This window comes from Carettochelys insculpta, chromosome 31 (genome assembly GCF_033958435.1).
Source record: "Carettochelys insculpta isolate YL-2023 chromosome 31, ASM3395843v1, whole genome shotgun sequence".
Classification (NCBI taxonomy): Eukaryota; Metazoa; Chordata; order Testudines; family Carettochelyidae; genus Carettochelys; species Carettochelys insculpta.
The window spans coordinates 14,364,615-14,386,731 of NC_134167.1; the positions used below are offsets into that span (position 1 = coordinate 14,364,615).

Below are 22,117 nucleotides of genomic sequence, written 5' to 3' on the forward strand. Positions count from 1 at the left end.
AGCTTCTGCTTCTGGTACATTTAAAGTATGTCTTGAGGCTTATTTTCACACATTCATCTATTTGCTTGTCGAATTCCCTTCTTTCCTAGAGCTGCCTGTAGCTTCCCGCCCCCTTATGTTGGCTTCGCTCTGGCTCAATTTCTGTTTTCTGAATGAAATCTATTTGCGCTGAGCAGGTTATGGAGCTTTGTCATGTATCCGTAACTTCTGCTTTAAGGACTTCCTCTCTGCTTCTCTTGCTGTTTAAACTCAGGTACCTTCCGAGACTTTGGCTTCACTAAAGTGGAATCGACCTCAAATGGAATGATTCACTTCTAATTGTAGGGCATTTTTCATTAATGCCCAAAATATCCTCCTAATACATGAGTGTCATTAAGCTGATTGTTTTTAACTTGCCTTTGTCAAGGTATTTATAATTATGTAAAAGCACTTAGAATATCACTGCACTCCAGAACTTGTCATTGCTTCAGATTAATCCTGTTATCCAAATAAGATTTCAAACAGGCCACTGGTGTACTTGCAAAACTCATCAGGGCAAAGAACCATTACAAATATACCGCCAGGTAGAATGTCTAAAGTTTCTGCTATGCTGTCATGAAAAGACCTGTGCTCATTAAATGTGCCATGACTGATCAACATGTGGCTGCATTCTAACTGTGAAAAATTAACCTCTCATTTCTTTACCCAGCTCTGTGACCAAACAATAGAGAGCGGCAAAAGCCATTCAGCAGCTTTCACCTGGAACTTGTTTGCACGAACCAAAAGCTGCTGTTCCCAATGAATTCCATCTTTTACAAATCTGATCTTACTGTGAATGCCAACTGTCAAAAATCCTCAGATTTTCTGAAGGGAGGAAAAAATCTTGTGATTCAAACAAGTTTTCTGTTTATCAGACAGAATGCAAGTGATTAGATAACAACATTGTATCTCAGTTGCACTTAACCCCTGGTCAAAATCACTCCTATAAACACTTATTAACCAGGGAAAGGACATTCATCATGTGCCAGAGAAGATCATCAAAAGCGTCTGATTTTTGCAATTCTCTTGCCTGCAAAAACAGGAGCCGAAGCAGCATCCTTCTGGTAAATGTGGCCTATTTTATTAACCAAAATAGAAATTTATTCGTGATAGGAACTACTTGTTCCGATTAAGATTTTTAACATCAACATCTGCTTCAACATGTGCAAGTACAAATGAATCACTTCTCATCTTAGTTGAAGAGCTTCATATTGACTGCATGAACCACAAATCTCCATCCTAAACAAGAATGGCCCCTGTGGTCCTTGCCCACAAATGGGAGCGCAATAACCAGCCAGCCCCACAGTTTCTGATGTGCAGTTGTGTGGCTGCATTCTCCCCTTTTCTGCTTTACTGGTGAAATGTGGACAGGGCGAGGGGAGGGGGACGTGCAGAACCAAGCAGAGCCTGAGCGCGCCAGCCCTGCAAAACCTCAGGCAGCTCCAGGGAGAGTATTTAACCACTTCAGGGCCCTCCGAAGATGACAACGCTGCTGGCTTCAGCCAGGCTGCTGTTGGCTGTGTGTTCAACCAGCCCATCCTGTAACCCCAACAATGTAGCTTGGAGGTCTTAAGGCTGGGTCGTGGTGCTTCAAGCAGCATCAGCTCGGGGGGCTTAATCCTTGGTACACTTGCCCTCAGCTCCTCCTTTGCCTGGCCTGTCCACGCGCCCTTTTCCCAGGCCCATAGTCAGATGGTGTTTCTGGGGGGGAGGAAAAGTGGGACAGCTGGTGGCACAAACAGACCATCCAAAGTATTGCCAGTGATGGTGCTAATGGAGAGGGGACTCCCCTCTCCAGCCCTGTCTCTACAGGGCGGGAATGTCAGTTCCCTCAGGCCGGGCTGCAGAAGCTGGATGTGTCAGATCCCACCACACACTTATTTGCCACACATTTGTGGTGAAGAGTCCCATTTAGGCCCCTCCCCAGCAAACACTTAAGCCTGAGAAGCAAAGGGGGGGATGTGCGGGGTGGGGGCTGGAGCAAACACAGCCTGGTGCGGGGGAGGGGAGAGCCAGAGGGCAGTGGAAGGGTGGGAGATGGGGTGGGGAGAGATGCTGGAAGCTCTCCCAGCCTGTGGGTTGTGAGAGGGGCAGGAGCTGCCCTGCCCGGCAGCCAAGGGGAGTCCTTTCCCCCAAGGACTAGTCACAAGAGCAGGGACTTCATCCGGTGGCGTCAGAATTTACAAGGCAAATGTCCCGCTTTGCCTACTCCCCGTTCAGTCTCTGACTTTCTTCAGGCAATCTCATTATTTGGGATCTGACTCCTGAATGTTAATGTGTGGGGCTGACGGGCTTGGACAGGACCCTGCTTTGACTTCTGTGCAGGATTCTGTGTCAAACCAGAGTCACCGTGAGCAACAGTGGGCAAGGAGCCCGACTGGGGGCTGATATTCGTATTTAAGTTCAAGCCCCCAGAAACACAAATAAAAGCTCAGTTACTGCTGCTATCTCAATCTTAGTGGAGGGAAATGGAAAAAAACAGCTGCAAATGAAAAAGGCAACGGTTTTGATTTTTGCATGTTGAGTTATTTCTTAACTTTAAAGGAGTTGTCTGCTGTTTGTTTGTGTTAAAAGGATTCTTTTTCTGAACAGTTTGTCCGAACAACATAAACAACATCTTTAAACGTTTTTTTTGCCCCATTGGGCATCTGTGAAAGGAGTTGTGGGAGGCCAGGACATTTTCTTGTCACGCTGTCTGGTGCTGGTGGACTGCCAGGACAGTTTGTTCTACTTGATGCAACTTGAGCCTGACAGTTTTTCTGATGTTGCCTGTACTTTGGTCTGTTTTCTTTCTTACTGAGCCAGAGATCAGCTGTCAAGTATCGGAGGGGTAGCCGTGTTAGTCTGGATCTGTAACAGCAACGAAGGGTCCTGTGGCACCTTATTAGACTAACAGAAAAGTTTTGAGCATGAGCTTTCGTGAGCACAGACTCACTTCATCAGATGCAGCATCTGATGAAGTGAGTCTGTGCTCACGAAAGCTCATGCTCAAAACTTTTCTGTTAGTCTATAACGTGCCACAGGACCCTTCGTTGCTGTTAGAGATCAGCTGCAAATTGATCAAGAAGGGGCCTAATTTGTTTTTCTGGGCTTTCTTTGTTTTCGCTTTGGGGATTGCACCAGCATTCAGAAGACGTTCCAAGTCTTTTCCCAATTGCAGAAGTGTCTTGATATTAGTTCCATGGCCTCGTGATTTCTGATTTAAGCCTTTCCACACCCATCCAGTTTGGTTCAGTGAAATTTTGCCCAGCACCATGCTTGTCACTCCTGTGATGTCTGCTCTCAGTTTACTTATAGGTCAGGGGCAGTCAGTGCAAAAGCTGATGGCTCCCTTTCTAGGAATATCACCCTCCCGTTGTGTTCTGTCATACCTCACCATGAAAATCAGATCACTAATTTATTTTAGATGGTGAGGTTAAAAAAAGCTAACTCTTTATTTTAACTGGATCCCCTCCCTGCCACCACAGACTAGTTTTTTTTCCCAGTTCAGTTGGTAAAACAACATTCTGGGCCAGGTTAGTTTCTGGCTCTAGTGTCCAATATGAAATACTGGTTCTCCAGCTCCAGTGTGAATCCAAAGGGCCAATGAGTTCAGTATCAGCTAGGCTGACCTGGGGGCTACAGGGGCATCACAGGGAGGCTGGGTCATTGGCTGCTCCCAGCCGAGGACTCGGGTAATTGCTAAGGCAGAGGAGGCTGGTGTCAGTCTCTGTGCTTGTGGTATAGGAGCCCTAGAGCAAACTGGGCTCCCTGGGGCAGATGCAGCTGCTTCTGTGGTGTTCTGGTAGCCTGGTGCTGTGTCTGTGCCCTGCCCAGGGGGACATACTACTACTTACGCCTGGAATCAGAGCTCTAGGTCATCCTCAGGCTCTGCCACCACCAGCTCTTGAGCCAGAGCATGCAGGTGATGGGAGAGAACTCAGAGGAAGTGCTGGGGCCGGGCAGGAAAGGTGGCTGCTCAAACAGCCCGTTCTCACCCCATCTCTGCTCCTGGGGTTCGGCGAGTCCTAGAGCTGCTGCGTCTGACACTTCCAGGCTTACACCCATGTTGGCAGTGACAGTAGCTAGTGGAGTGGAAACACCCCCAGGAATGGCCGGGCAGGAACCAGCTCCTGCAGGGAGAGGCTGAGATTGAAAGTGGCCTCAGGAGCAGTCAGTGGGAAGGGAGGTCCCTGGCTCCAAGCCCTGCCCAGCTCCATTGCCAGCAGCCCCTTGGGGCAGAGTGACTCTCCTTGGACAAGGTGAGGAGCAGAGAGAAGAAAAGCCAGTTCCTGCCTCTGCTTCCCTGCGCTGCCGGGGGAATGTGCTGCCCTGGGGTCGTGCCAGGGGCTTTCTTCCAAAGCAGCAGCACCATTGACTCTGCTCCTCTCTCACGCTTGGCTCAGAGACTGTGTCATCGGGAGGGTTTAAAAGTGTTTCACGGGTTAGGGCCCGGAGGCGGGGGCAGGTGTGTTGTGATAATGTCACCGAGCGTTTTCCCAGCATGGGGAAGTCTCAAGCTTCTGCGGGAAAAGTGCCTGGGGGGAATCGAGTGTGCTTTGGACTAAGGCTCATTCAGTCGAGAAACCTCCTCAATTGCCCTTCTCACCCTGACAGGCTGGACAGCAACGACCCTGTTTTCCTCCAGCTCACCCCGTCTCCCTCGGGGCCAGAGAAGAGAGATGGCTGTGGTGGATCGAGCTCAGGTAGGGAATTTGGAGGGTGGTGAGGAGGGGGGGCAGGAAATGCGCAGGGCGAGGCCGGGAGGGGGCAAGGAGTGATAACCCTGCTGGGACATGCTCAGCTGTGGGGCTGATTTATAAAGAGGCTTGTTGGGGAAGGGGGTTCCCCAAAGAAGAAACCACCTCCCTGGGCAGGGCAGGGACAACGGAGCAGAGCGTTGACACCTGAACCCCCCAGGCAGAGAGCGCAGGGAAATACAAAGGGGTTCCTGTCCCTGTTCCTTGGCCAGAGCCCTGCTTCGCATGACTTGGTGTGTGTACTAGGCGTGTGATAAATGAGAAGACACTGCCCTGCTCTGTCTGCAGGGAGCACGCAGAGCTCTCCCCTGGTCTCTGTTCCCTGGAGACTCCTGGGCACCCTGAGCCGGGCGGGGGTGGGGTTCTGCTCCAGCAGCCCTCCCAGAGCTGCCCTCTTCTTGTGTTTGCTCCAGGACCAGGAGGGTTGTGGCTTGGGCAGCTGGCGCTGAGTGGGGGCACCTGTTGTTTCAGGTGCCGGTGACCTTCGAGGAGGTGGCCGTGTATTTCACCCAGGGCCAGGGGGCTCTGCTGGGCCCCGCTCAGAGAGCCCTCTACAGAGACGTCATGCAGGAGAACTATGAGACAGTGACCTCGCTGGGTAAGGATTCCTGTCCTGTAGCTGTTGAAGCCATGGGGCCTGTCTTTCTGCATCTGGTCAGGTTCTTCCCTGGTCAGTTCGACCGGAGAAGAATGGGTCTCTCAACTCACCACAGCGCTGGTGTGGGAGAGCCATTCGCCTCTGTGCCTCCTCCCTCAGGCTAGAAGAGTCGTGAACCTAATGGACGTGCTAATTCATCCATCCTCCTCCAGCTGTCACAGGAGCAGTGTATTACCCTGTCCGCATTAATTCTCACTCAAATACGCGGTGTCTGTGCATCTCCCTTCCTGGGACTGGCTCCATGGGTGGGCAGGGCTCTGGGCAGTGGAGGTTCAGACATAGGCAGAGATTTAACCCCACCGCTCTGTGTGTCTCAACAAGCTCCCCTGAGCCCACAGATCCCAAACACTCCTAGTGAGGGTGTGAAACCCCCAGACATCAGCCTCCCGCAAGGGGGCTCAGTGACCATGTTCCAGCCTGTCAGATCCCACAGCCTCCAGCAAACCATGGGCTGAGGTTAAACTCAACCTGTGCCCTGTGTGAGATGTAGATCTCCAGTCCTCAGTGCTCTCTGCTTACACCTGATCTCGCCCCTGAGTAGGACTCCCCATTCCCAAACCTGCCCTGATCGCCCGGCTGGAAGCAGAGGAAGAGCCGTGGGTCCCGGACCTCCAGGCCTCTGAGGAAAGGAAGCGCCTAAGAGGCAGTGGCACAGGTGAGGAGTCAGTGACACTGACACAGAAAGTATCTGGCAAACGGAGGGAAAAGGTTCAAACCCCCAGACTGTGATGTGAGCCCGCTTGGTTCTGCCTCACCTCACCCAGGTCAGACTGTGTCACGGCAGATATCGCTCATAGTCACCTCCCAACTCTATCAGCTGCATTCGCTTCATCTTGAAATCTGTGGGGGTGTTTGGGTGGGATGTGGAGGCAGAATCCAAATTCTCAGTCTCCCCCTCAGTGACTGTGTTTTCCCTCTTTGCTGTACACCTTTTCGTCTTTGTGCCAGCCCCGACAATGACTCCTGCCTGGATTCTCTCTTCCGCCCAGCAGGTGATCAGATGATGAGTGAAGACGAAGATGGGAATCCACAGTGGAAATGTCTTGAGGAAGTGGAACTGCAGGGACCCTTCATCAGAAGAACTGAAGGGAATTTTTCCCAGTTCATGGAACAGAGAAAACCCTGGGGAATTTGGCACCAGTTACAGTGGAACCTGGGGAACAGCCCAAGGAAGAAAGCAGATGAACCCATTGAACGTGGGGGGGAAGGCAAGGATCCCAAGGAAACAACAGGCCAGCATACAAAGCCCAAGGAAAAGAAACCCTATAAATGCTTGGAATGTGGGAAAAACTTCAGCAAACGCTCAGGCCTTGTTATCCATGGGAGAATCCACACGGGAGAGCGACCCTATAGATGCCTTGAGTGTGGAAAAGGTTTCATTCAGCTCTCGGGCCTCATTTGCCACAGGAGAATCCACACCGGGGAGAGGCCATATGCGTGCTGTCAGTGTGAGAAAAGTTTCAGAACAAACTCAGCCCTTATTAAACATCAGCGAATCCACACAGGGGAGAGACCTTGTAAATGCCTTGAGTGTGGGAAAAGTTTCAGAACGAAACCAGCCCTTGTTGTACATCAGAGAATCCACACAGGAGAGAAACCTTATAAATGCTTGGAGTGTGGGAAAAGTTTCAGGCAGCGCTCTGGCCTTATTAGTCATTGGCAAATCCATGCAGGAGAGGGACCGTATAAATGCGTTGAGTGTGGGAAAAATTTCTGTGCTCCCTCAAACCTTATTATACACCAGAGAACCCACACTGGGGAGAAGCCTTTTAAATGTTTGGACTGCGGGAGGGGTTTCAGTCAGCGCTCATGCCTTATTAGCCATGGGAGAATCCATACAGGAGAGAAACCTTTTAAATGTTTGTATTGTGGGAAAGGTTTCAGTCAGCACTCGCATCTTATAGGCCATGAGAAAATACATACAGGAGAGAAACCCTTTAAATGCTTGGAGTGTGGGAAGAGTTTCAGTCGACGCACAAATCTTATTATGCATGGGAGAGTTCATACGGGAGAGAAGCCCTTTAAATGCTTGGAGTGTGGGAAAAGTTTCAGTCAGCGTGCGTACCTTGTTAGCCATGGGACTGTCCATACAGGAGAGAAACCCTTCAAATGCTTGGAGTGCGGGAAAAGTTTCAGCTGCCGTGCAAACCTTATTCGGCACGGAACAATCCATATGGGAGAAAAACCTTTTAAATGCTTGGAGTGTGGAAAAAGTTTCAATCGGCGCTCAGGCCTTATTAAACATGGGAGGATCCACCAGAGGGAAGCTCCCTAAATGCTTCAGGGGAAAGAAAAAGCTTTAGTCCCAGCTCTTAATCATAACTTTGGACACATCTGAGGATCCACACAGGACAGAAACTATCAATGCTTTGACAACAGAAAAAGTTTAATTTGAAGTACAAACCTTGCTTGTCCACATAAGAGAGAATCCATAAATGTGAGGTACCTTCATTTGGTGCTCCCAGGGCATCAAGCATCAGCAAACCAATGCAGGGAAGAGTCTCTCGGATGTTCTAAACGTGGAAAATGCTTCACTTGGTGCAAACTCCATGCTGGACATGGGAGACTCCTCCACGCAACAAAGTCAGGTTCCCTGTGAGCTGTGCAACACCATGGCTGCGCAGCTGTTTAATGAGCTTTAGTTCTGGGCTCCTGGGCAGGGAGGTGCCTGGCTGCAGGGAGGAATATCTATCCCTTGGCTACTGCAGCTCCCTGCTGCAGAGGGAGGAGTGCCTCTCCCAGCTGGATAGCAGATGGAAGGGGTAGGGGGTAAGAGGCTGGTGGGTTGGGATTTGGAGGTGATGGGGAGGGGAGTTGGGGATGTCCCATCTTTCATCTGGGCTGCTGCAGCTGGGAGAAGAAACAGACCACACGGATTATAGCAGCTGGTTACTTGTGTGAAACCGAGCGCTCTCTCTTTGCCCCCCGCTGGGCTGGGGGCGGGGGAGGAAGACAGCATGAGGTAGGTGGGGGAAATAGGGGGGGCTGGTGGTAGTGACATGGGGGTCGGGAGTTTGCAGTGTGTTCGTTGACTGCAAGCTGGGCTGTAGTTGTTGGGGCCCACAACTCTAGGAGGTGGGACTGCTTCCCAGCCAGGCTGTGGCTGTGGGGAGCAGATTACAATGGGATAGGTCGGGGAAAGAGGAGACGAGTGGGTGCTGGTGTGTGTACAGAGAAGCGTGAGTGTGGGGGGAGTTTGTTTGGCCAGCCTGACTCCCATCTGCGCTGCAGAAAGTCAGACCCCTGCAAGGGACAGGACTTTCCTTGGCAGGAGCGAGAAGGGAGGCAGGCTGCCTTGGAGGGTGCCAGATCTTCAGGAGGTTGTGCTGGCATGCTGTGGCCTCTGGGGCATGCGTCTACCTGGGAGATGAGATTCCGCTGTTGAAACTCCATTGTCCCATTAAGGCATCAGAGGGAGCTTAGTCCAAATACATCTTCCCTTTTCTTGTTGAGGCTGGAGTGAGGAGGAGTTGGTATGTATTGCGAACTGATTGGTGACATGATTACAGGGTCTGAAACAAGCCAAGAAAACTGTGAATGGGGCTGGCAAGGAGAGAATCATCTAGCACCCTGCTATTTTCCATTGTTAGACTTGCAGAGCACACACAACATGCTGGATCCTCTGCAGTTCTAGAGCAAAATATTTTTCACTTAGTCTCAAAAGGGTCAGGTAAGAGCTTGTTTTTGGCCATGTTGACTTTAACAGGTGGCCATCTGCCTGGAGATGTTTAACAGCCTGGACTAAAATGTAGTTTGCTGGGAGGAAGACAGACCCAGAACAGAGAAGAGTGCAGAGAGAGCCTGCATTATTCCATCTTAGAGCAGGGTCTGACTTCACTTGTACTGGTATTTTTCTATTTGCTCAACATTGAGGCTTCTTCTGTAGAAGACTAGAAAAAGGCAAGTGTAGTGCCCATCTTTAAAAAGGGAAAGGACGGCAATCCGTGGAGCTATAGACCACTCAGCCTTACCTCAGTACCTGGGCAAATAATGGAGGGGATGCTCACGGAATCCGTTTTCAAGCACTTGGAAGAGAGGAAAGTGATAAAGAGTAGTCAGCATGGATTCACCGAGGACAAGTCGTGCCTGATCAATCTGTCTAGTTTCTGTGATTAGGTAGCAGGCTCTGTGGACATGGGGAACTCAATGGATGTGACATACCTTGACTTTAGTGAAGCTTTTGATACAGTCTCCCACAACGTTCTTGCCTATAAGTTAAGGAAGTATGCATTGGATCCATGGACTGTAAGGTGGATAGAAAGCTGGCTAGATGGTTGGGCCCAATGGTTAGTGATCTGTGGCTCTATGTCTGATTGGCAGAAGGTTGAAGGGGAGTGCCCTGAGGCTTGGTTGTAGCATCACTAATGTTCAACATCTTTATTAATGACCCAGATGAGGGGATTGATTACCCTATCAGCAAATTTATGGATGACACTAGGCTAGTGGGAGAGGTAGATACATTGGAGGGTAGGGATACGGTCCAGAGTGACCTAGACAAACTGGAGGATTGGGACAAAAGTCATCTGATGAGGTTCAACAAGGAGAACTGCAGAGTCCTGCACTTGGGATGGAAGAATCCTAAGCACTGTTACAGGCTGGGGACTGACGGGCTAAGTAGCAGTGCAGCAGAAAAGGAGCTGGGGACTACAGTGGATGAGAGGCTGGATATGAGTCAACAATGTGTCCTTGTAGCCAGGAACGCTAATGGCATATTGAGGTGCATTAGGAGAAGTATTTCCATCAGATCCCAGAGAAGTTATTATCCCCATCTATTCAGCACTGGTGAGGCCACATCTGGAGTATTACGTCCAGTTCTGGGCCTCTCAGCGTAGAAAGGGTGTGGATGTGCTGGAGCGGGTTCAGCGGAGGGCAACGAAAATGATTAAGGAGCTGGAGCACAAGACCTCTGAGGAGAAGCTGAGGGATTTGGGCTTATTTAGTTTACAGAAGAGAAGACTGAGGGGGGGATTTGATAGCAGCCTTCAGCTTCCTGAAGGGGAGCTCTAAAAAGGATGGAGAGAGGCTGTTCTCAGTAGTGACAGGTGGCAGAACATGGACTAATCGCCTGAAGTTCCCAAGGGAAAGGTGTAGGTTGGATATTAGGAAAAACCATTTCACCTGAAGAGTGGTGAAGCACTGGAATTCTTCACTTAGAGAGGTGGTGGAATCTCCATCCCTGGAGGTTTTTAGGTCCTGGCTTGACAAGGTCCTGGCTGGGATGATTTAGTTGGTTTTAATCTTGCTTTAGGCAGGGAGCTGGACTACATGACCTTCTGAGGTCCTGTCCAGTGCTAGGATTCTATAGTTCTAGGAGGACTCAGGCTTCAGTGAATGAATACTGGAGCAGGAGGCCTAGCTTATGACATTTGCTTGATTACGTTTTAGAGGTTACACAGGTGTTTATAGCTTTTTAAAAAAAAGATTATTTTAACAGAAGTTTTGGGTATTGTAAATATTAAAATGCCTGTGTTACTAATACATGGTAAATTTGTTAAAAGTGGGGCCCTCCAGCGGCCTCCCACAGTGTACAGGCTTTGTTGGGGGGACAGGTTCTGGGGGCTGTCTGACTGCCAACCCCTCCCTGTGGCCTGCGGTCCAGGTAGGGCCAGTTCCAGGGGCTGGTCCCAGCCTCCAGCACCCCCTAGCAACATCTGCAGGCTGTCTGGGAGCTGCCCCTGCTCCAGCAGACCCTTTCTGCAGCCCTTCTGTAGGCTCTCTGGGAGGTGGGGGTGTCAGGCTCTGTGTCTGGGGCACTAGAGCTACTTACTTACTTTATGGCAGGCAAGATGACAGAGCCCCAGGCCTGCTGGCTTCTCTCTTGGCGCTGCAGCTGCCCCCAGAGGCCATGCTTGGCATCGCCCCCTGCCCCCATCTGTGGTCCTCGTTTTCTCCTCCCTCCTCCTCCTACCCCCCTCCCTTTTCACGTTCGGGGAAATCCTGGGATTTCAGGCATTTCCCACTTTCCAGGTACAGCCAAACCCTGGCCTTGGTTAAGTTAGGGTTAAGAGGAAGCTGCATCCCATATTTTGTTGTCATAGCTCTTATGGTTTGAGGAGTTCTTGAATATACATAGGATCAATAGACAGATACACACACTCTAAAATAGATATAGATTTGATTTCATAGTAAGTAAAATTCTGAAGCATTAATCCTTAATTATCCCTTATTTTAATATTTTTGCTCTTCCCCACCTATGAACTCTTTAGTTTATGTATTCACAATTAGCTTTTTTGTTTGTACTAGTTGTTGGGATTTTGCGATACCCAGATGCAACCAGATGAGTCAGGTGTTTGGCAGAATCAAGAGTCGGCGACGCTGCATTCAGTTAAACAATCTTTATTCAGTGCGCCCAGAGAGCAAGCCCCAGTACCAAATCAGCGAGAGCCCCTCGAGAGGAGTCTCTCCTCTTGATAGTTTATGGCCCATGACAGGTACATAACATGAACCTTTGGCCAGTCACATCACGTTCCCATATATAGACTTAACCACATGTTTGTACTTTTCCAGTCCACCCGTTGAGCTCGCCTTTCCCCTGGGCCTCTTTCTAGAGCGTTCCCGGGGTAGCGAGAAACAGCATTCTTCCCTGTGCGTACATGCCCTCCAAATGACATTTTGCGTAAATGAACACAAGCATACCCGTCTGGTCCCCCATTTGGTTTTTTCGGACTAAGAACAATTCTTAGACCCCATTCGTGACTCTTCCTCATATTATTAGGAGCAATAATTGACCTTATCAACACTCAATTAACTGCACCTTTGGGAACAGAATTAGGTGATACATTTAACCTTTGATACACAATAAACGTGATCATATTAAGTCTCCGTAAACATTTCAAGAACACAACCTAAATGCATCCCATAAGAATCCCTGTTTCCACAATAGTAGGCCCTTTTAGCAGTCATTTAGTAGCCATTTAGTAGTCATTGCAGTTACGTTACCACTTCGTTCATAATAGATTCCATTCGACATAACAGTAGGAAGAATGGGATGTTTGAGCAAGGCTTTTGTGCAAAAGTTAATGGCCTGAACCCACATCAGGTGGTGGAGTTCTTCACTGTTATAGCACCTGTTGCATTAGATATTACATGCACCCTTAGGTCAGGCCCAACACTTGAAATAGGACTTGTCCTGACTCCAGGTTTCCTGTATGCAAAACTCATCCCCCTAGGATGGATCATTGGTCTCATGAGAAAGCTGTGTAGTTATTTCCACCCATTATTACATACCTAGTGTTCTGGAAGCTGCATAGGTGCCCATGAGACGGGAATAGGAGTGGATGGACTGGCTGAGCTTCCAATTCAGGAGCCCAACCTACAGGAATTAACACCACTCCAAAGATGGAGTGACCATCCCAGTACGCCTCTGTTATTGATAGAGAGCCATTCCTGGCCGTCATCCATGGTGAAGACACTCAATCTTTGAGAACTGCAGCTCTCACCCAACAGGTCTCCTGTGACACAATCAAGTCTCCAATCAGGGCCACAACTTCCATGCTGAACGCCATGCCAGCAAGGTAACACAATTCTTCCACACGCCTAGACTCGGTCACTAATGCTTGCTCGTACATTTTAGAAGTGTCTGAAAGATGTTTGAGTACCACAGTGGGGACCTGACCAGTTAGTTGTGTTGCTGAGGCAAGGTGGTGTGTCACTTGATTAGACATAAGCCCTCCTGTCACCACAGAAACTGTCCCTGCTGTGAACAGATTTTTCACCCCCTCCTAGATTCAACAGCTTGAGAAATGGCATTTACAGCTGATCCGGTGGCTCCTCCCCAGGCGGCTGTGTCAGTAAAAACGTGCTTCCTTCTACTGTTTGCAGAGTCATGCTTGATATGACACTTAGGAAGTTGCTGCAACATTGTTGAGAGCTCTCAAAGTCTCATCTTAAGTCTCAGGGTGATGCTGCTGCATTTTTAAAATATATATGAGACCCTTATTGTAACCACTCTGTTAAGTTTTCACCAAATCTTGTGCCCAGTGGGCCAACTGCGGTGTCTAATGGAAGCTGGTGACTCGCTGAATTGGTTTATGCTGCTTATATGTCTGTATCATGTTTCTATGTGAAGTTATAAATATTGGCTCTGTATTTGTAGTTAAAGAAGTTAGTTTTGGAAGAGCACAGTGGGAAGCGGGGCAATCTGCTGTAAAGACTGCCTAGCCAGGGAAAGCCAAGCAGATTCTCACCCACCTCCCAGGAATGTTGTCTGACAACACGGTCAAAGGCAGAACACGCCAACGGGGGAAGGACAGGTGACCTAATCATGTGATTCTCCATTGGGGATGTGACCAAAAGCAGGCTTTTCCCCCCACATAGGAAGAGTCTATAAAAGGAGGACCTTGGAAGACAACATTTTGTCCTCAGTTCTCACCCTTCAGCTTTCATCTTGTCAGCAGTTGCAAGAACATCTCTGCTATGAACTAAGCCTGAATGGACTGGGGACCTGTCCGCAGAGCATGTATTTCCAGAGACTTTTAAGATAGCAGCCTTTACCACTGGCTGCGGTCTGCATCAAGAGATTTGGTTCATGTATGTAGTATATCACTTTGACAATTTTCTTCTTACACCCTATGCTTTCTTTATTAATAAATCTTTAGATTTTAGATTCTAAAGGATTGGCCCAGCGTGCTGATTTGGGTAAGAGCTAAGTATATATTGATCTGAGAATGTACTTGGTCCCTTTGGGGCTGGAAGAATCTGTGTGGATTTGGTGAGGGTGGTTTTACCTCTCATCTGAGTAAGGAGGGATACTGCTTTGGGGCGTAGAAGCTGCTGGAGAGCCTGTGGGATTTGCTTGTGTAACTTCTGGCTGGACAGATAGACGACAGAGGTGCTCTTTGTAAGTGGCTTGGTTTGCCAAGTGTGAGGAAACCCTAGTCTGGGCTTGTAAGTGGCCCAGTTTTAAGCAATTTGCCCAGGTCTGGCTCCCTTAGCAGTACCATGGAACCCCTCTGTATATTACACTCATAAACTGCTCAGAACAATTGGCTGACCACAGAAGATTTCCTACATCAATTCTAAGCTGGGAATATTGAACAGAGACACTCCCTGGGAATCCATAGGGTAGACGGGGATTATTGTGCCCCATGTTGAGTCTCACCCTTGTGTATTTTTACTTGTGACAGGTGCATGAAGACTGGAATGCCAGTGACCCAGGCTGCAGAAAGAGTTACCCAGAGAGCCATGTCAAGTCCAGTCCAGGCTGGTTCGAAGGTTTGTTTTCTATAGGCTTTCACTAACACCTAATCACCAGGCTGCACGTGTGTCCTCAACACCAGCGTTTGGGTCTGGTTCAGCTCGGGGGTTCTGTGAGACTCATGGAGACACGAATTTGTAATTGTAATATTCTTACAAGCTGCTCACTCATGACAAACAGCTCCCTTCTTCCAATGCACGGGTCCCCTGGTGTCCCCAGCGCCTCCCCTGCCAGCATTTCACAAGGAGATGAGGAATGTGGGTTAGTAGGACTGGCTCCCTTAGACGTGAGAACTGCTGGGAGGCTGGTGACCCAGTCTTGCCCTGTAACAGGAAACATCTGTTTGGTTGGCTTGTTCGTAATGGCTCCGTTGCTCTTTCTACTGATCCCGAACTCTGGGCATGGTAGGGACAGTGGAATTTCTGTTTGATCCCCAGGGCTCTGCATATATTTTTTGTCACTTTCCCTGTGAAGTGGGTACCTTGGCCACTATCAGGGAAACATGGAAGTCCCTGTTGGGGGATTCTTTCAGTCGTAAGTACTTTAGCCACAACAGCCGCAGTTATCTGATCACTTGCTGAGTTGCAGGAATTTCATGATAACTTCAAAGGTAGGGGAAACGTACAATGGAAAAGAAACCTTTGTCAACGGGTGCTCTGTTTGGAGAAATGTAAGAGGTGTCACTGATCGTGAAGCTTCAAAAGCTCATTAATTCTATATGTATGTTTAAAGATATGAATTATCCAGAAGAATTGATACTGTGTTAACGGCTCCGTCGGAGGAGGAGTGTTCTTACGGGAGGAAAGTGTTGAGATGTTTTGTTGCTACGGTGAAACTGCTGTCTTCTTTGAGACCCTCTCTAAGAGGATATGATGAGTCATCATCATCAGAGGTCACGTTCGAACCTGCTAGAGTATTTTGGTGATTTTGACAGTTTTCTCAATGAATGTTTGAAAAATGCTCAGTATTGTGGCTCAGGGAAGACCAATTTTTTCTTGCACCAAACCTACAATGAATTCATTTCTATAATGGCAGAGCAGCCCAGAAACCAATCCACTGATGAAGTAAAGATGCCAAGTAATATTCCATAATAGCTGATTCAACACCAGATGTGAATCATGTCGACCAATTAACGTGAAATTTAAGATACGTGACTGGCAATGGTGAAGTTACAGAGTGACTTCTTTTTGTGCCACTAAAATCCCACACTTCTGAATGCCTGGAGACAACAGTTTTGGAAATCATTGCAAATTTATGTTTGAACATGGAACTTTGTCATGGGCATAGCTTGATAATACCACAAATACAGCAGGAAAATATTCAGGTCAGCAGATGTTATTGCTGCCTTCCTACTCTGACACACGGCATGCAGAAGGTGGGGTCCCTCAGAAACCTGAAAAGTACCTTGTCTGTAAAGGCTCTGCTTATAACGCTCCCCAAGGTCACAGATTCCCTGAACCTGGGTTGGTAAAGTGCCACCCCTCAAGTGGAAAAAAAAGAAAAAAAAAGTTTAACCCAAGAAGACACATGTGGGATGTCTCAGGAGACCGCTTAGAACCAAAGAGCTGTATTCTGATAGCTGACCTTTTCAGTTTAAGGCATGAATTTACACAGACCCTTCTCTGGGACACAGGGATCAAATTATTGCCTTTGAAACAAAAGTAATTTATTCACAAAACAAGAGAAACCGCTCTTTGGTTGCAGCACAGAGGATTACTTCCTGGGAATTCAGCTTGGACATTAGAGTACAGGGGAAAGAATCAAACAATTAACCAGAGCAACTCCACACCACCTCCCAAAGTAACAAACAACCTGATCACATCTAACGAAGCATCTCCCTTCTACTTACATATCTATGGCTGATTGAGACAGTCACCGGCATATTCATTGAGAGCAGGCAGGTGTGGAGGGGGTGCCTAGCTCTGGGGGAATGTGAGGGCATTTAATTAGAGTGGGGAGGGGGTTGTGGCAAATGAGCAAGGGCAAGAGTCTCAGGTGTGGTGATCCTTGACTTGCTGTTGGACTCCCTGGTTCTAGTGATTTGTGTTGGCAGTATGAGCCAGGGATGACGGGGAAATGTTTCCCATTTTCTGCCACGCCAGGGGCTCTATGGAAAGGGGGAGCGGTGTGGGAGAGCCCTGTGGAATAGGACCAACGGGGAGCATATACAGGGCTCCTATCATGAGAGAGTGTGGGGTGGGAGAGGGGCACAAATCTCGTGTATCGGGAATGGAAGGAGCCCCTGGTGTGCCAGTGAGCTCAGCCTACAGAAGCCAAGTGTGTGACTCTGTTTTACCATTTCTTCCTGTCCCTGCTTCACTAGGATTTGCGAATTCTTCACTGAACATTCACCCTGGCTCTGACTGCAGGTCAGACTGTCTTCCAGAAACTGGGAACACTTATATAGGGAAGCCAGGGCTATTGTCAGAGATTGCACCCTGATCCCCCTCCAGGAGGGGGCAGAGAGAGTGAGTGTGTGGATGTGGGTGTGTGCGTAAGTTCCAGGGCTGGTGTTATGGAGGCTATCCGATTAGGGGATCAAAGTGGTCTCTTCTGGCCTTAAACCCACCCACCACAACACTACACATCTTCACTCTTTCTTTTTGCTATACACAGGCTGTATATGGAGAAGAGGGAAGGTGTGGGGAAAACAAGGTTGTCTATTTATGGAAACCAGTGTGTGCTGAGCTCAATAAGGATAAATATATATAAATACATACACTAGTATGGAAATATAGTGTATGTAGTTACTCACAGCTCTGGTGATATAGAAATAACTATCAGAGGGGTAGCTGAGTTAGTCTATCTTCAAAAACATCAAGAAGTCCTGTGGCACCTTTTAGACTAACAGATATTCTGGAGCATAAGCTTTCGTGGGCACAGACCCGCTTCCTCAGTAATTCAACACAAAAAATCTATAGTCAATAACGCTTGTCCTATCTAACCAGCAGATGTCGCTTCTGCTCTCCCAGACAGCCGCTGCTCAAGGCCCCGCATTCACACAGCCAAGCAGGGGAATTCGAGATAAAGGGGCTGTGAACGGTGGCTGTAAATGAGAAGGCTCCGTTTTGCAATGCTGAGGCAGTGAGTGTGCGTTTTCTGACATTACTTGGACGTTAGAATGTTGAAATAAGTCACATCGAAGAAAACCTGTGGCGTAGATATCGCCTGAGATACCCGTCGAGGGTAACTCGCTCTGCCCCATTTCCGAGCCGACCAAACCCATCTCTGACCCCTAACACACGCTCCCCACACGACCTGCTTTCACGCTGTCAGCTCCCTGCCAGACCTCAGTCACTCATTGCTGCTATCCGAAACCTCGCTGATCTGTCACGCTCCGCAGGTGAGCGATTCTCATGCTGGCAGGTTATCTGATCGTGCCTGTGGGAGTCATAGAGGCACAGTTAGCCTTGAGCCAGGCTGCAGACGGGCAGCAGTGGAGGCGGAGGGAATCTGCATCTGACCAAGCGGGTCTTTGCCCAATTCCGTGAGGCTCTAAGGTGCCACAAGACTTCTTGTTGTTTTCGCTGCCAGGTTGTCAGTGTCTACTTCTGTAACATGGAAAACTGAGGCTCTCCATCCCATAGCTGGGGGTATCCACAGCCGCAGATGCAGAAGCCTGTGGGTCATTTTTGCAGATACAGAGGTGGATGCAGGTATTAAATTTTGCATCCACGCAGGGCTCTAGAGATACTTGCCTACCTCCCAGGGACACTGAGGATTAAGTCATCTTTAGAAAGTGCCATATGTTCCTCAGCTGGGATACTTGTACTGATCAACATTTTTAGCCATATTCAGCACTTCCGAAATCAAAAGAACTAAGTACTATAATTCTGCCTTGGGGTGGATATCTGGGGTGACTCATCTTGGGCTGGCAGTGTAACCATGTGACTTGCTTAAATTGCAGGAAGGATTGTCAGGGTGGTTAAACACTGGAGTAAATTGCCAGCATAATTGAAGTGTTCTCTTACAGGTCTGTGTATGTTACCGTTCCTGATGTCTGACCTATGTCCATTTATTCTTTTGCTTAGAGACTGTACAATTTGGCCAATGTGAATTGCAGTGGGGCATTGCTGGCACATGGTGGCATACATTATGTTAGTAGATGTGCAGGTAAAGGAGCCCCTGACGGTATGGTTGATGTTAGGCCCTGTGATGATATCGCTGGTGTAGGTATGTGAGCAGAGGTGGCAGTGAGGTTTGTTGCAGAGATTGATTCCAGGTTTAGAGTTACTGCGTTGTGGTCTATAGTTACTGGTGAGGATTTGTTTAACGTTGGCAGGCTGTTTGTAGGCAAGGACAGGCCTGCCTCCCAAGGTCTCTGAGAATGAAAGATCATTGGTCAGGATGGGTTGTGGATCCCTGATGATGCACTGGAGAGGGCTTTAGCTGGGGGCTGTATGTGATGGCCAGTGGTGTTCTCTTGTTTTCCTTGCGAGGCCTGTCTTGTAGCAGGTGGCTTCTGGGTCCCCGTCTGGCTCTCTCAATGTGTTTCTTCACTTCCTGAGGTGGGTAGCGTAGTTTGAGGAAAGCTCGGTAAAGGTCTTGTAGATGTTTGTCTCTCTCTGATGGATCGGAGCAAATACGGTTGTACCTTAGTGCCTGGCTGTAAACAATGGATCGTGTAGTGTGCCTTGGATGGAAGCTGGAGGCATGTAGATAAGCACAGCGGTCTGTGGGTTTTCATTATAGGGTGGTATTTACGTGACCAGCGCTTATCTGCACAGTACTGTCCAGGAAGTGGGTCTCTTGTGTGGACTGGTCCAGGCTAAGGTTGATGGTGGGGTGGAAACTGTTGAAATGCTGGTGGAACTCTTCAGGATCCTCTTTCCCATGGGTCCAGATGATGATGATGTCATGTGGCACAGGTAGAGGAGGGGCACCAGGGGACGAGAACTTAGGAAGCGTTGTTCCCGCTTCCATCCAGGGCACACTACGCGATCCATTGTATACAGCCAGGCACTGAGGTACAACTGCATTTGCTCCTCTGCCTCCGAGGGAGTTACTAGTAAGAGCAGGAAGCTGAGCGTGTGGCTTGGGCACAAGAGGGGAATGCTCCTGTTCCTCTCCTCCGACCCCCAGCCAGCTCCTGAGACTCCCTCCCCAGCCCCTCGCGCCCTTTCGTAGGCCCAGGCGGCTTTCTCCTCTCTGCGCAGCCGCTGCAGAGGAAGCCTAGGGAGTGCCAGCGAGGCCGCCTCCCCACTCTCCGGTCTGACTAGGAAAGTCCTGCTGTGTTTGGCCCTGGGCGGGAACGTGCTCAGTTGATCTGCGGGGATGCACTTGCATGGGCTGGCGGGGCTGGAGCGGGCCAAGGGAAAAGGGAATCGCTGAGGACTTTGGCACGGGGGTGAGCAATAATTGTAGATTGGGCAGTGGGGGCATCCCAAGAATTGGGCTGCACTTTCCATGCTGATGGAGGGAGAGGTGTGGGCTCTGGGAGGGAAGTTGGTGCAGAAGGAAGCTCGGGGTGCAGGAGAGGAGGAGGTGTGAAGGGCATGAGGGGGGCTTGACAGGGAAGGAGAATGCTGGGGGTTTGGGCTGTGACCTAGGGAAGGGCAGGTGCAGGGTCTAGGAGGGGGTTGTGACCCGGAGCAGGGGAGCTGCAGGGTCTGGGAGGGGGTTGTGTCCTGGGGCAGGGGAGGTGTGGGGTCTGGGAGGGGGTTGTGACCCAGAGGAGGGGAGGTGCGGGATCTGGAAGAGGGTTGTGACATGGGGCAGGGGAGCTGCGGGGTTTGGGAGGGGGTTGTGACCCAGAGCAGGGGAGGTGCGGGATCTGGAGAAGGGTTGTGACATGGGGCAAGGGAGGTGCGGGGTCTGGGAGGGGGTTGTGACCCGGAGCAGGGGCGCTGCGGGGTCTGGGAGGGGGTTGTGACCTGGAGCAGGGGAGGTGCGGGATCTAGAGAAGGGTTGTGACATGGGGCAGGGGAGCTGCGGGGTCTGGGAGGGGGTTGTGACCCGGAGCAGGGGAGGTGCGGGGTCTGGAGAAGGGTTGTGACATGGGGCAGGGGAGCTGCGGGGTCTGGGAGGGGGTTGTGACCCAGAGGAGGATGTGCCGTTACTGGATTTTTTTTTTAATCAAACCCGAGGCCCAGTTACAGCTCCCGTTGCAAGCGGAAATTGGGCTGGAAGGAAGTTCTAGACAGAAGCTCAGACAGCGTGGGGCTGGCCAGGAGCGGAGCCCCACGGGGGGCTGGGCTGGGCTGGGCCCCACACTGGCTGGGGCTGGCACTGTGCAGGGGGTAGTGGGAGCTTGGCTGGGGGACTGGGCTGGGCCCCCATTGGGCTGGGGAGGAGCTGGCATGGTGCTGGGGGCCTGGGCAGGGTCCTGCACTGGCCAGGTGAGGAGCGGGGACCAGCAGAGTACGGGGTGGGGGAGTACCTGGTAGAACCTCGCCTGGACGGACAGATGGGCAGAGCAGAAATAATACATGTGCTAGAAACCCATTGCTGTAACCACTCTACTAAATTTGCACCAACTCCTGGGCCAAGTGCGGTGGCTGATGAAAGTGGGTGATTCACTAAATCTGTTGATGCTGCTTGTCCGTCCGTGCCAGGCGTGTTTGTAAAGTTCCAGCTATTGGCTCTGTGCCGGTGTTGGGAGTGTTTTGGAGCTAAGGGTCACCACGGGGGGTGGGTCGCCTCCCAGTCAGGTGACATGGGCTGAACAAAGGCACAGAGACTCTGCCTTGGAATCCACCTCTTATGGAAATAGATGGAGATGCTCTGCCTTGCCTTGTGGCCAATGGCACAGCTCCCCAACGGGTCACCTCACCAGGTGGTCCTCCATTGCCTACAGGAAGAAGAAAGGGGTTTCCCTCCACCTGGCAAGACTATAAAGATGTCCCTGGCCATTGCCATCTTTGTCTTCAGTCATCATGAACTAAGCCTATGTGGACTGGGGTCCATCCCTCAGAAGATGTATTTTAAGAGAGGCTCAAGAAAGCAGCTTGTACCATTGGCTGTGTCCTGCATTAATGGCTTGAAATGAAGTGTGTAATTAACCACTGTAACAATTTTTTCTCTCACCCTGTTTTCTTTCTTAATAAACCTTTAGATTCTAAAGGATTGGCCCAGCGTGCTGTTTTGGGTAAGAGCTAGGTACGTATTGACTTGGGACTGTGGCTGGACCCTTTCGGGCCTGGAAGGATCTGTGTGGATTTGGTGTAATAGGTTTTTGTAGAAGAACGCTTCAATCTCCCTGGACACTCACGAAAGATTTAAAAGTAGCCGTCCTACCACAAAAATCTTCAAAAATCAAATGGAGAGAGAAATCTCTGAGCTGCAATTCATTTGCAAATTTGACGCCATCAGCCAAGGATTGAGCAGAGACTGGGAGCGGCTGGCCCCTTACAAAAGCAGTTTCTCTGCTCTGGATGTTCATACCTCCACACTAGACGCTGACAATGGGCCACGTCCCCCCTCACTCATCTGACTTGTTTTCTCCTCTCTTGATGTATACTACCAGTAATGGGCCATTTCCACCCTGATTGAATAGACCTTGTCAGC

At 49.7% G+C, this 22,117-nt stretch overlaps 1 protein-coding gene and 1 long non-coding RNA gene across 2 annotated transcripts; both read left to right on the top strand.

Moving 5' to 3' along the window:
- Positions 1-4,473: 4,473 nt before the first annotated feature.
- Positions 4,474-8,180, top strand: LOC142004368 (uncharacterized). Its single transcript, XM_074981982.1, is given in 5 exon segments — positions 4,474-4,657; positions 4,659-4,703; positions 5,229-5,355; positions 5,957-6,070; positions 6,405-8,180. Coding segments are annotated over 5 exon segments (1,728 nt in total). The 5' UTR covers positions 4,474-4,501; the 3' UTR covers positions 7,691-8,180.
- A 250-nt stretch (positions 8,181-8,430) lies between these two features.
- LOC142004385 (uncharacterized) lies at positions 8,431-21,665 on the top strand. Its single transcript, XR_012642988.1, has 3 exons — positions 8,431-13,944; positions 14,541-14,628; positions 21,408-21,665. It is a non-coding gene; the product is annotated as an uncharacterized LOC142004385 (long non-coding RNA).
- The last annotated feature ends 452 nt before the right edge of the window (positions 21,666-22,117 follow it).